General features: G+C 56.9%; 1 protein-coding gene across 6 annotated transcripts in view; it reads left to right on the plus strand.

The window, feature by feature from the left end:
* The window catches only part of TSPAN18 (tetraspanin 18), a 178,235-nt gene that overhangs the window by 159,060 nt on the left and 5,078 nt on the right, over positions 1-14,097 (plus strand). For all 6 annotated transcript variants that reach the window (XM_059140438.1, XM_059140478.1, XM_059140456.1 and 3 more), the window contains 5 exons: positions 2,312-2,506; positions 8,730-8,804; positions 9,968-10,066; positions 10,481-10,663; positions 13,778-13,861. In XM_059140438.1, coding sequence (XP_058996421.1) covers positions 2,312-2,506; positions 8,730-8,804; positions 9,968-10,066; positions 10,481-10,663; positions 13,778-13,861 — 636 coding nt within the window. The remainder of the gene's footprint in view (positions 1-2,311; positions 2,507-8,729; positions 8,805-9,967; positions 10,067-10,480; positions 10,664-13,777; positions 13,862-14,097) is intronic.

The following is a 14,097-nucleotide window of genomic DNA, read 5'->3' on the forward strand; positions in this document are numbered from 1 at the left end:
CTTCGTCCTGGCGGCTGCCTCAGGATCAGACCCCTGGTGGAGAGTTGGGAAGAAGCAGGGAATGGAGAAGAAGGCAGCTGAGACAGCCCCCCTCAATCCTGAGACAGCCCCCCTCAACCCTGAGCCCCAGGGCAGCTGTGGGCCTCAGAGTGGACTGTCTGAGCTGCTGTGACCCACCGCCCCCCCCCCCCATGTAATCTGAAACCTCTCTGGGGCTGGGAGCAGCCAGGGTTCAAAGCCAGCTCTGCATCTTACCAGCTGTGTGATCAGAAACACATTTCACCTCTCTGAACCTCAGTATCTTCATCCCTTCATTACCTACCTCAACAGGTTTTTTTGAAAATTAAGCAAGATCCATTTAGGAAGTGCCTGGAATGTGCCAGCACTCTCTAGCATAGCTCCATCGGCATCCAGCGTATGGATTCGGTACTGGAAAGCCCAGAGACTCTGAGCTGCTCAGAGGGCCAGCCCAGCGCCCTGCAGCCCAGCCCACCTGCTGGCAGCAGCCTACCCCCCACTCCCGCAGGCTCTGCTTGGGCCCCTGGCCTCTCCCAGGAGCAAAGCCACACTCCTGGAGTCTTAAGCCAACCCCCCATCCCAGCTCTCCTGACCCCACCTCAACCTTTGACCTTAGTGCAGCCAGGTCGTGGGTGAGTAAAAGTCCTCTGATGCCCTCCAGGCCAGGGTCGCTGGGAACGAGAGGTCCTTTCTGGTCACGAGTGACTCTCTTTGCCTCTCTTCTCTCTCTTCCTTCTGTTTTTTTCATGCATCCCAGCAACTCTCGTGGAGTCCTTCCCTTGCCCATAATCCTGAAGCACAGGGAGCCTTCCAGATGTGAATTCCAGACCCAGCTTCCAAGCTGGCTGGCCCTGGGCAAGGCTGAGGGTCCCCACCAGAAATGGGGCTGTATCTCCTCAGGCAGTTCAGTCTGTGTCCTTGAAGCAGCACACAATTGTTGAACCCCCAAACCTTAAGAGCAACGAGCAGGAAGGCAACTTTTATCAGAGCATTTGTAAGGGACGGAGGAGAAAGGTGAGACCCGGCACAGGGCGACCGTTGGGCACTGTGTAATCAGCAGTCCCTGTGGGCCTTCCCTTTCTCCCCACCCAGTGATGGGTCTTTCCAGCCTCTCCTTCACTCCCCTGCTCTGACCCCTGTACTAAAAATATTGTCTCCTGCTCCAAGACCCAAGCTGTGCAGTTCCGCTCGCCAGCCTGCGGACCCCTCTCAACCACCCAGAGCTCACTAGTTTGCTCTTAGCCACAGCCTGGCATTGCTGGCGCGTGCCTCTGGGGGACCTCTGGGGGACCTCTGGGGGACCTCTGGGGGCCTCTGGTCCTCCCACCACACAGGGATTTCAGATACTTCACCCCATTCAAAACCCGATGAGGCCAAACTGTTCTCTTGTAACAGATCTGCTTCCAGTTCTTGTCTGTCCCTAAGGAAAATGGAACGGATATTTACTGAAACTTGCTAAGCACATTCCTATCCACACTGGCCTTTCTTCCTTGGTGTCACCTTAGGCAGGGTGGAGTTTGTATCTTCTTCTACCCCTGAGGAAGCTAAGGCTCAGAGAGGCTAAACCACTTACCCAAGGTCACACAGCTGGCAAGAGACACCACCCTTTCTCTGGACTAAGCTGCCTCTCTCCAAAGATGAGTAAGGCCTGGAGGGATGGGCCTTAGACACAAAGATGTAAACAAGAAGGCTTTCAAGGAGCTGTTTTGAGTGTGGTGAGCCCATGCTGATGAGAGCTCCTGTTGAGGGCAAAGGGGCCAGCTCGTGTCCACGTTTGCCCAGCCCCTAGCATGGTAGAGGCCTCAGAGGGTGTGCTGTGGACTTCGTGTCAGAGAAGCCTGGGATTCAGCGCTGGCTCTGCCGTGAACTTGCTGTGTGACCTTGAGCAAGTCATGGGCCCCCTCTGGCGCTTAGTGTGGAATCAGAGGCTTACACTAGTGACCTCATTATCCTGCAGCGCTGACATTTAAGGAGACTCTAAAAGTGGCAAATAAACTCCCCGGAACATGAACCCCAGCAGCCCACAATGTGGCGTGGATCAGATGTTGGGTTTAGAGGATGCCCTTAAGATCTGGGTAACCCTGAAAATGCAAAACAGTGAAAAGCATTGCTTGGACACTGGTCTCTGGCAAATCAGGTTTCTGCCCAGTTCTCTGGGGCTCCTAGGGGCTCCCTGGCATACCATAGGGCCTCACGCGGGGGGAGGCCGCATGTGGTGTGCATGTGGAGTGCCTAACCACCCCCCCCACCCTGTCTGCCTCTTCTCCCCACTCCTGACCCACCCTGGGAGCAGCTGGGTGGGGCCTGCCTGCTGGGCATCGGCATCTGGGTCATGGTGGACCCCACCGGCTTCCGGGAGATCGTGGCCGCCAACCCCCTGCTTATCACGGGCGCCTACATCCTCCTGGCCATGGGCGGCCTGCTTTTCCTGCTGGGCTTCCTGGGCTGCTGCGGGGCCGTCCGCGAGAACAAGTGTCTGCTGCTGTTCGTGAGTAGCCCACCCTCACCCCATCGATGGGTGCCCCGGGGCAGAGTGGGGGGGCTGTATCTACACTGCAGAGACTCAGCCGTCACACTTTAGGTAGGCAGTCCTCTGGGAGTGTCCCTGGTGGACAGGCATGGGGGGGTGGGGGCAGAGGGATGAGAGGGCGGCAGGCGGGCCTGGGTTTCAGTGTGCGTCCTGCTCTGTCCCCTACCTGGTGATGGGGCTTGGGTCTGGTTTCTTAGCTTCCCTGAGCTTTGGTGAATTCACTTGCTAAACAAGGGACAGCTTAGCTGGCACCAAATGAGGCCACTGGTGGGTGGTCTGTTTCTCTGGCCTTCCATATTCCCATGGGCTGTGTCTTTGGGGCTCTGCCTACTTTCCTGGCCTTGGTGGATGGGTCTCCCGCCCCAGTAGAGGGCCTGTGGGCGCCCAGGGCTTGGAGAGCTTCTAGTTGGAGCCCAGTCCCGCTACAGGGCCAGGGGAACACAGCGCGTTTCAGGAAGTGTGTGGGGGCGGGACAGGGTGCGGGTGCTCCTTGTGGGTGAGTGGGGGGAGGGGTCGGGAGTTAGGTGATCAGGAAGGCGGGCTGGTCAGCTGGTCAGCGGGAGGACAATGTGTCTGTTCCTGGGGCTTTGGGAACTGGAGATCTGGAACCATGCACCCTCCCCACTCTCCTACAGATTAGAGCAGTCTGTACGGCCTCCATTCATGTCACAGTGAGTTTCCCCACATCCCAGGCAGGAAGTGAAATCAGCTGTGAGATGTGTGACTCTGGAACCCCTGTCCCTTTTGGCCTTCAGCGGCCTGAATACTGCAAACTTTGCATTTGGAGAGAAACAAAGAAACCTGTGGGCGCCCCCTGGCGGAACGCCCTCTCTAGCGCCCACCCCCTCCCCAGAGCCCACGGAGGCTTGGGAGCCCTTGGGGACTTTAATAGGAGCTGGCATGTGGGTCCCACGTCATGCCAGTCCCTCTTCTTCCCGCTTCGCCTCAGCTCTGCTACCCCCTGCATCTCATCCCTGAAGCCAAGACAGGAGGGCGAGTCCGGGCACTGCGCTGGGAGCAGGCTGGGGGGGTCTCAAAATTCATCCCCATAAACAGGCAGCTTCTGAGCCGGCCACTAGATGGGCACATCGGTCCCTGTGGAGAAGACCGAGACCCAGGGACCAGCTGAGGTTCCCTCCAGCCCCCCCAAGGGACAGCTGAGTCCCGGCTGTGGCCAGGGCCCCGCCCTTAAGGCAGCCCCTTCTTCTGCCACCTTCTCCGTCTTCCCTTTTCTCTCTGTTAGTCTCGAGGTCTAGGAGATCCACCTACGTTCATCCTTTTCTTTTCTTGCTCTTTCTCTACCTCTGTCTCTCTGCCTCTTATCTCCTGCTTTCTATTCCTGTTGCCTCTCCTTACCCCTCTCCTGAGCTCTCCTCGTCTCTGCCCCTCTCTCCCTACTCCCCCCTGTCCTCTCCCCTCGCCTTTGTCCCTCTCCTCACCTCTCTGAAGCCCAGCGCCTATTAGACTGAGATCTCAGGGCGAGTCACAGACGGGGGACTCTTGAACCCACGTCCCCCGTGTCTCAAGCCTTAAACAGACTCACATGTCTGAAATTCACCTAGAATTATGTGCAAAATATTACGTTAGAGCCTTGTGTGTGTGTGTGTGTGTGTGTGTGTGTGTGTGTCTATATGTGTGTATATGTTGTGTGAGCATGTATGTTTCTAAAGGGGAGAGATGCCACGACTTCTGGAAGGTTTTCAAAAAGACTCACGACTTCAAAAAATAAGAAGAACCACTTCTCTATTCTGACCTGGACTGGCCGTGTGGTGGTCCCCGCTGAAGAGGGCCACCAAGTCCCACCCCTCGTGGCTGCCAGGGGCCTTCAAGAAGCCTGGCAGCGCTGCTCCTCAGCCTTCGGGCAGGAAGGGAGGACTAGTCATGAACAGGACCTAGAGGGAGTGACTTTGGCCAGCTGGGCCGATAGGAAGAGCTGGGGTGGGGGTAACAGAGCATGCCCTCCCCTGCCCCCGCTCTGAGGCTGAAACCCCAGGGCCCCACCACCCTCAGCCTAATGACCACATCACCTAATGATCAATTTTTCTAAAGGTACAGTTTCCAAACGCTCCCGTAGATCAATTTTACACCCTTTTCACATACAATAGGACAATCTCAGCCTGTAATGGGCATTTTGTGGCATCCCTTTCTCATGGTTGCTTGCCTAGGAGTCGTTCACAGCATGTTTTTAATCTATTTATTTGAAGATTCAAAACAATTTTTTTTTTTAATATTTTGATGACCAAGACGCTAGGTCGGAAAGGAGAAGAGCAAAATGAGATGTGTGTCCTTAGAAGAGGTAAATGAGCTGAATGACACAAAAAGGATGTAAATTTGGTAAACATTTATTAGAAATGAGAACTGAAACTAGATGTGCCCATGGGCAGATAGGCTAGAAAAGTCTGGAAATGTTTGCGGGAGGAGGCAAAATCGCAGTTTCCGTCCCTTCGTTAATTTTTCCATCCGAAGCAAAATGGTGAACATTTGAGGTTCGGGAATTACTGGCAAATGTGTCCTTAGGCAAATGGGTGAGGCGAGATTAACTCAAAACTCCTGGGAAAGGCCCTGCCTCATGAGGGGAAGTCCAGGAAGGCCAGGGGTGTCAGGACAAGCCCTGTGGCCGGATCCAGGGGGAGCCTCTCCAGATAACCAGCAGCAACCCTGATAAGCAAGAGGAAGTCATTTCCTGGGGAGAAGGCCAGAGGGCAGAAGTAGCATCTAGAGCTTGGGGAAACCATACTCCAGGAGGGGACAATGGCGATGGCAATGGAGATTTGCAGCCCCTCACCCCCTCGGGAGAGCCCTCCTTTCTCCTTCAGTGAGTTACTAGGCTCATTCTTGAATTTCATCTCAGGAATCATGAACCTCGGCTCAACGTAAGCTGCGTGCTGATGGGGACCACATATGCCTTGTGTAAATGAGTTTGCCAGGACCTAGCATAGCGCCTGGTACACAGTAGGTACTCAATGAGTAGCCCTGGAATAAAGGGACAGAGAGGAGGTGGTCTTAGAGGCGTGGTAAGGGCATGGGCTTTGGAGTCAGAAAAGTCTAGATTCTATTCTCTGCTCTGCTCCTTCCTGGCTGTGTGACCTGAGGGCAGTTACTTAACCTCTCTGAACCTAGGTTCCTCTTGTCTAAAATGGAGATGATGCTACCGCTTTCCCAGCCACAGTGTTGTGATCACGGCTCAAGGAGAAAATGTGTATCTTGCTTAACTCTGTTCCCAGCACAGGCAAGCACCTGACAAATGTGAAACTGAAAGTATTGGGTTGGTCCACGGGAAACCCTACTGGCCATCGGAAAGTCTTCAGACCTGGAGGCTCTTACGGGTCTATGTGCTACGCACTCTGGGTCCCAGGTTACCCCCAGGTAACCGGAGGGGTTGGTGGTAACCATGGCGGCTTCACCAGGCTGCCCAGAGCACCTCGGGAAAGGAGCCTCGGACTGTCCTCGGCACCTCAGTGGTGGTGAGCTCTCAGTAGGGCTGGCGGGCATTAATGTCTCAGGACTTGGCTGCACCAGCACTCGCCCTCGGGAAAGCTGCGCCTGCCTCTTGGTTCTGAACCCCCTCTGAGTGGATCTCTGCTGTGCCGGCCTCGGCCTTGTGCAAAGCCCCCAGCCGCACCATCCGGGAGGGCCTCACACTCCCGGGACGTGAGCATGCGACATGCACATGGCCTAGGCTCTGGCTCATCCGCACTTTCTAACCATCTCAGCTGTGATCCGTAGCCAGAGCCAGCTCCGTCGCCTCGCTGAGGATGGAAACCATTTCCAGGGCTGCTCTTTGTGAGCCTGGGAACTGCCAGTGACTCCACCAAGAGGGCAAGGGCAGGGAGGAGGTCCCGTGGAGACCATGTAAGACAGGGCCGGCACCATCCATCACCGACCACACGGAAGGGCCAGGAGGCCTGCCTGGGGCCTTTCACTGTCTTGGGGATGAGAGCCGGCAGACTCTCATGGAAGTGGGGTTGGTAGGGTTGGCAGAATGGACAGTGGGAGTACGATGGGGCCGGGGATGGGGAGCAGCCTGCCCCGGGCACAGGAGGCCCTCTGGGACTCTCCCCTCTGGGTGGGGACTCGGCCCCCAGCAGGCCCCCCAGGGCTCAGAAGAGTCAATCCCTCAGGCCAGTCCTGAACGTGCTTTCAGGCAGAGAGAGAAGAGGCAGAACAGATTGCCAGATTAAGAGGAAAAGTTTTGCTCTGGCATCTTCGGGCTGCCCACCTTTGGAATAGTCATTCCCTTCTCTGGCTTGTTTCCTCCAGTGTGGGAGCTAAAGAGAAAGGCCATGGGATGGGCATCGGCTTCTAGAACCGACCAAGCGTCTGTAAGCCGGAGCCCACGTGGGAAGCAACTTGACCAGTGAGCCCCCTGCCGAAGGAGACCATTAGGGACAAGGAGTGAAGCCGTCCTTCTTGGGGTGGGACATTTAAAAACAAATGAAGCCATTGACAGGTCTCAGGACTGTTTTCTGTTCCCACCCTGGATAGACCATCTAGAAATCCATCCCAAGGCTCTCTGTCCGCAGCCCAAGCAGTTCGGAGAAACCCCAGGGCCTGCGCAGGGCGGCCGCTGTTAGAGCTGCAAAGTCAGGGAGGGAACACGACTGGGGTCTTCCTGGGATGGGGATGAAGCGACAGAAACCTTCTTCCTCCTGGAAGAGATGCGGTCCAGGGGAGGGGGACCAGGAGCTTGCCAGCAGCAACGGGTGTCTGTGGGGAAGCCGGCGCTGAGCGAAAGCCTGACAGCCGCCGGGCCCTCCGGGGCTCCCATGGGAGCTGGCTTCCGCGGTCCTTCTACACTTGGAGGAGCCTCAGCGACAAGCTTTGCTCAACTTCTGACGACAGACAGAAAGTTGCATACCCCTTATTTCAGGATTCCCCATGATGATCCCAGGAGCAGATGTGAGCATCCCCATTTTACTGACAAGGAAACTGAGGCTCAAAGGAGTTTTCCTGATTATCCCAAGCCACATGAAGGGAGGCAAGGAGGCTGAGTTGTCCTGACACTGAGGGCAGGACTCCCGCCTCCTTCCGGCCCCTGCACATCTCAGGGCAGCCGGGCCATGGGGGCTGGGAGGGTGTGCAGGACCTTTGGGCGGTGGGGATCTGGTCCTCTGCTGGTGGTCTCCAGGTGGGTTGACAGCTCCGGGTTGGCCACAGACCAGAAATGCCGAGGGCTCCTCGACGCAGAGTAATGAAGAAAAAGTCATCTCGTTCCTTCTGCCCATGGCTCTCAGCCAAAGCAGTGCCCACACTGACCATGGTCTGCGATGTGGCGGAGAACAAGGTCATTAGGGTGAGCGGGTCAGTCCGGGATCATTTGTCCATCTGGCAGCCGTGTACCAATACCTTCGCTGGCAGGCATGGGGAATGCTTCTGTTCGTGATATTGGGGGGGTGGGGGTGCAGCTGCTGCTGGACAGGCATCTCTGGGGGGCACTGTGATGTGGGGGACCCCAGGAATGGCTTCCCACCCGGCAAGGGGCTAGGCTGAGCCTGGTCTGGAAAATGAGGAGCTGGTGGACGAGGAAGGGCGGAGCTTTCCTGGCAGAGGAGGGGTGGCCGCCAGACAGACCGCCAGGCATTATGGACAATTTGGAGAACGTCAAGAAGTGCAGAGAGGGGTCTGTTAGATTTCAGACTCCAGCGCCTGGGTTTCCCGATGTTCATGGGCCTGTCACTTCCCCTCCCGTCTTGCTCCTTTATTGTGCCTGAAGGTCACCATCAATTCCTCACTGCTCATGGAAAGGAGAGGTGGCCAGGCAGGGAGAGGCAGCGCTGGGGGAACGGAGGCTGGGGAGCCAGTCTGGGGTCTCCAAGGAACTCCAGATTTCCATGAGGAGAGGGCCCAAACAGGTCAACTTCAGTCACCTTCCAGGGCTACGAGGTGATGTTGTTCAGGCTGAACACTGCACAAGGGGCATCGTGGAAGGGGTGCCATTTGCCTGGAAGCCATATTTGTTTGTGTACTCTTTCCTATTTGTATTATAAGCTTGCTGACTCTGACGATGACTTGTTGGTAGGCTGCTTATGAAAAGATGTCTGAGGTAGGGCAGTGAGGGTCCCTCGTCTCATGAAATTGGTACATTGGGTCAACTGCGTGACGGATGGGCGGGGGCATCAGCGAGCAGTCGCCTGCCCCCTTCCCACCACCCTCGGGGCTCACAAACCTCTTCTCTTCACAGTTCTTCCTGTTTATCCTCATCATCTTTTTGGCGGAGCTCTCAGCGGCCATCTTGGCCTTCATCTTCAGGGAAAATGTAAGTGTGGGCCTCCTGTTGCCCCGGCCTCCCTTGGGGGCCAGCCCCTCCCCTCCTCAGACAGGGTTTCACAGAGTCGGTAGCCTCTCAGCCAGCAATTCCGGCTCAAATCATGACCCACCACCTCAGAGACCCTCTTCCTGCGAGGGTGTTTCCAGAAGGTAGAATCAGAAGGTCCTTTAGAGTCTCTGCTCTTCCAAAGCACCTGATACAACCCACACCTGATTCTGGAGTCTTCCATCCCACACCATGCCCGGCAATAGTCGTTTGGCAGAGGCTAGTTGGCGAGGCTGTCCCCAGGCCCTGGGGGTATGTGACGTGCAGGAGGACAGAGCAGGGCCCTCTCGGTTGAGGTCCCGGCCAGTATGCAGTTTGGGCAACTTGCCCTCACCAGCCGCCTTTTTCCAGGAGCTCCAACCACCCAGGGCACCAGCCCGTCCCGAGTCTATAGGAGCCAGGCACGGTGGGGGGTGCCTGGAAGCAGGAAGGGGAGGGAAAGAGGGGTGAGGGGTCCAGACACACAAGCTGGTCCGAAGGAGCAGGAAGGCAAGCCAGGGACAGAGGGGAAGAGGCAGCCACTCTGTGTGCCGGGAATGGAGCCTTCCAGATGGGCACCACATGGGGCCTGGTCCTCTCACTGCAGCAGGGAGGATAGAAGGGAGGACCGTGGTGAGGCCCGAAGAGAATATGTGGAGGGCGGGAGCGCCTTCCCAAGACCTTTGGAAACCAGATCTGCAGACTCCCTTCTTCAGGGCCAGGGACCTGGGGCATACCTGTGGCTCTGAGGAACAGCTCAGAGGGGAGGGAGTGGGGTGAGGGGCAAGCCCCCCACCCTGGATAAACCCTGCTTCTGAGAAGAGCTGCAGGGTGGAGAGAGCTTCTGGGCTCGCTGCCCAGAGGTGGGTGTGTTGACTTCCTATTCTAGCTGGTGATCCGAGGAATCCCAGTGATGGGGGGGGGGGCATACGCCCTGGAGTGGGGACTCAGGAGCCACCCCAAGGTAGTGGCTTGGGAGAATCCCCGACCCTGGGGCCCTGAGGCCTTGCCTCCTCTCCAGAAGCAGCTAGCTGAAGAGACCAGGCCAGGGTCTCTTGGGGTGCCCCAAGCTGCTGGTAGAGAGGGAGTGGGGGGATCTTAATCCCCCCCTCTGCCTCTCCCTCCAGCTCACCCGTGAGTTCTTCACCAAGGAGCTCACCAAGCACTACCAGGGCAACAACGACACAGATGTCTTCTCTGCTACCTGGAACTCGGTCATGATCACGGTGAGTGGCGCCCCCAGGGATGCCATGAGCATTCAAAGCCATGATGCCAGGCACAGCGAACGTCCCGCCTCCAGAGCCCACTTGGCTCATGGACCTGTACCAGATATCACTCACTGATCAGGGCTGGGCAATGAGCCCAGCCTGGGCCTTGCAGTCGCCATCCATGCAGCATTCTGGGCCGTCATTGTCACCATCACCCCCCATTTTACACAGAAGGGCACTGGAGGCTCAGAGAGGTTAAGTACCTTTCCCGGGGTCACACAGGAGCAGCAGACAGAGTCAGCCCCTAGCTGAGTCTTGACTCTGCTCCTTGCCTTATGAGAGTCTCGGGGGAGGCTGTCTGGCCACCTCTGCCCCCTGGGCCCAGCTCCCACCACCTCCCCTCCCAGACTCTTCCCTTCGCTGTCCTCCTAGTTTGGCTGCTGTGGCGTCAATGGGCCCGAAGACTTCCGGTTTGCATCAGTTTTCCGACTGCTGACTCTGGACAGTGACGAGGTGCCCGAGGCCTGCTGTCGAAGAGAACCGCAGACTCGGGATGGGGTCCTGCTGAGCAGGGAGGAGTGTCTGCTGGGAAGGGACCTGTTCCTGAACAAGCAGGTACCAGGCCCTGCTCCCCCAGGCAGGGGGCCTTGGATGGCCAGTGCTGGGTGGAGGGTGGGGGGGAGATGCTGGCACGGGGCCCTGGAGCACCCCAGCCATCGCCTGGAGAGGTGGGTCACCGTAGGTGACTCCTCAGTGGGGCCAGGAAGCCCCTGGGATCCAGCCAAAGTAGAAGGATCAGTGCAGCAGATGAGGCTGCGCTGGCCCAGCCGGAGGAGTGGGCCTTTGGTCTGGGGCTGAAGGGGAGCTGAGACTCCGCTGTGTTCCAGGCGGGGGTCTCCCTGAGCTTCTGACAGTGCTGGTTGGGAGCCCAAACTGAATTACAGAGAGGGGACTCCTTAGATCTTATTTTGGGGGAAGCTCACCTTCTGTGCCATATAGAAGCCCCTTCTGACCCCCAGGGGGCAAGGTTCCCCTCCAAGGTCAGGGAAACTATCAGACTCTTTGCATCTCTTGCCACCCGAGGACTTTATCTGGGTCCTGGGAGGAATGCCTTTTCCTTCTTGCACGTGCCATCTCTGGGGGACACACGGCACCTGGTTTGCCCCTCGTCCCACTCCCGCTGTGAGACAAATTGTGCCCTTGTACTTGGTGCCTCCTTCCCACAGAGGGGAACACGTGGGTGTGGGTGTGAGAGACCAGGCAGGGGGAGTCAGGGGGAGAACAAGGATGAGCCCAGGACACGCCCCACACCCCTCCCTTGATTGGGCTTCTCTTGAGGCTCTCCTGGGAGACTTCCAGATGCAGGGGACACAGCAGGAGGCGGGAGACAAGGGGCTCACGTTCTGTTGAAGGAAGCTCATGCTAACCAAGGAGCAAACTAGAAGTAATTTCACATGGTCATGATCACGAAAAAAAAGAAAACCAGATGCCAAGCTGGAAGGGACTGGGATGGGGGCCACAGGGCAGGCCTCGGAGAGCCCCATGGGGGGGGGGCACATGCTCAGGCCTGCCCCTGGCCCTCTGATGAAGTCTTTCTAGCTTCAGCTTGGAACTTAGCACCCCTCCCCCCGCACATGTGGTGTCAGACGACGACATTCAGGGGCCCTGGGATCAGGCCATGTGAGCTCGGGGCAGGGAAGGCCACCAAGGGGCTTGGGTCTCAGCCTCCCAGAGAGGCTTCAGGACAAGGAGGGGAGGCAGGGGAGGGCTCAGGCTTTGAGGTCCAGCAGGCCTAGACCACGACACCCTTTCTGGACCTCTGCTTCCTCATACCATCGCAGAGCCAGCTGGCTGTCCTCTTTGGAAAGGTGGCGTGATGCCATCGCCACCAGGGAAAAGCAGCACTTCCTACTTCCTCAGCAGCGAGGCTAGGGGACCAGGCAGTGGCCAAGGAGAGGCGAGCAGAAGTGGTACAAGGGTACCACTTGTGTCCTGTCCTTAAAGCCCTGGGTTTGTCCCTCCTCCTTTGCCCCAGGACCTGGCCAAGGAGGGTGTCCCCCTAGGATGTCAGGGCGTTATGAGAGGAGTCTGGGCCACGGACAGCTCCACAAAACACATGGACCACCTCAGCTTCCTACAAAAGGCAAAGGAACATCTAGCTTGTCTAAGGCCCTGCTGTTTGGGATGCCCGGCGCCCAGAGCCAAACCAATGTCCTGAGGCCACCTGTGGATTGTTCTGGAAGGCTCCTCATGGGCCCTGTTCCTGTAGAGTCTCACCCTCGTAAGCTTCCTATTTCTGGGCTCATCCTCGATGATGACACCCCCTTCCGTCTCCCGGGCATGACTTTGGAATCCGAGCTCCTTGGGAAGGTCCCTGTGCAGCTTCCTGAGTTCTTCGTGGTGCTTCTGTTCCTCATGAGATCCTTTTCTGGAATCCTTTTCTCCTTGGCATCCCCATCACAATCTTGAATCAGTAAACAAAAGTCTGAATGCAAGGACACCAAAGCCCACCTCAAGGGGCTCGTGCAGATGCCCTCTGTGTTTCACACATAGCAAGAATTCTGGAAGGCAATGGCTTTCCCCATTACATCAGTAGCTTTGTCCTGTCTGTCAAAGCCTGGCCTCCATGATCTTTGTGGACTTTCCTTGGTGGCAAAACGGCTGCCATGGCTCCAGACATCCCACCCATGTTTAAGACAAGAGAGAAGGGAAAGTGTGGCACCACTGTCTTTCCCAGAAAGCCCCAGTGGACATCTGTATAGACCTGGATAGCCAGGACTTGGTTCCATGGCCACCAAGGGCCGAAGCAGAAGGCACTCCTCTGTGGATGTTGAGTTAGTCCACCACTGTTTACCATTGACCTCTAATGAGCACAAATAAGGAAATCCCTCAAGAAGGTGACCCATGATGAATACTCAGAGTCAAACCCACCAGAGCAGTTTCTCTGGCTCTTCTCAGCCTTCCCTGGGTCAAGACGATCACCTGGGCAGGTCAGGGATGTGTTTGTTCTCCTGCTGGAAACGAATCAGGGGGTCTCCCAGTAGATGATGACCTTGCTAGAGCTTGAGTCCAGGCCAGAGGGGTGACCACAAATAGGAAACCATCCATATTCCCCATCTCTCTGGGTGATCTTAAGCCCTCTCTCCCCACAGCATCACATTTCTCTCCTTTATCCCCAGTGCTCCCCCACGTGCTCCCTGGCAGGTTGTAAGTGTGGGGGCTGCTGTAACTGTCCAAATAAAGTGCTACATCCTCATTTTCCTGGCATGGGAAAAGCATTCCAGCCAGAGAGCAAGAGCAGCATGTGCAAAGGCCCTGGGGTGGGAAAGAACATGGGATGCTCCAGGAACCAACAGAGGAAGGCCAGTAGGGCAGCAGCACAGTGAGCAGGGCAAGACTAGCTCAAGGTGAGGGCAATAAAAGGGCCACTCCCGCTCTCTCCATGTGTCTATATCCACCTCTGTCTCAGTGTGTGTATCCCCAGCACTGCTTAAGAGATCAGTAATAGCACAGGAATCCATCCGCTTAGAGGGGCCTGGAGTGAGGGGCTCTGGACCTTGGGGGAGGCCCACCCAATGGTGCCAACAGGGGTTTGACAGGGTAAGCCTGCTGCTGCCCGAGTTTTGGGGCCCCAGGAGAGTTCCCAGGCTTCATACTTCGGTCCTGATGCTGGCCCCTGACCCCAGACTGTCTCCAGTTATGGCCTCTCTTCTGGTCCTTCCTTCCCAGGGCTGTTACACAGTGATCCTCAACACTTTTGAAACTTACGTCTACCTGGCTGGAGCCCTCGCCATAGGGGTGCTGGCCATCGAGGTAAGTAAAAGCCCCCCATTTCTCTGGCTCCCCAAAAGCAAGGCACACACAGGGTCTTGGGGAGATCCCCCATAACCTGCATTTCCCAGCCCACCTCAGTCTCCATATCCTAAATCTAGGACCCAATGGGTCCCTCACTGCAGGGACTGTGGTGTGGGAAGCCCAGCTGAGTCTGTCTGTTGCCTGAGTCACTATTGGACTCTGGGCTCATCTGAGCAAGCCTCCAGCAGTGAGTT

This window comes from Mustela lutreola, chromosome 1 (genome assembly GCF_030435805.1).
Source record: "Mustela lutreola isolate mMusLut2 chromosome 1, mMusLut2.pri, whole genome shotgun sequence".
Classification (NCBI taxonomy): domain Eukaryota; kingdom Metazoa; phylum Chordata; class Mammalia; order Carnivora; family Mustelidae; genus Mustela; species Mustela lutreola.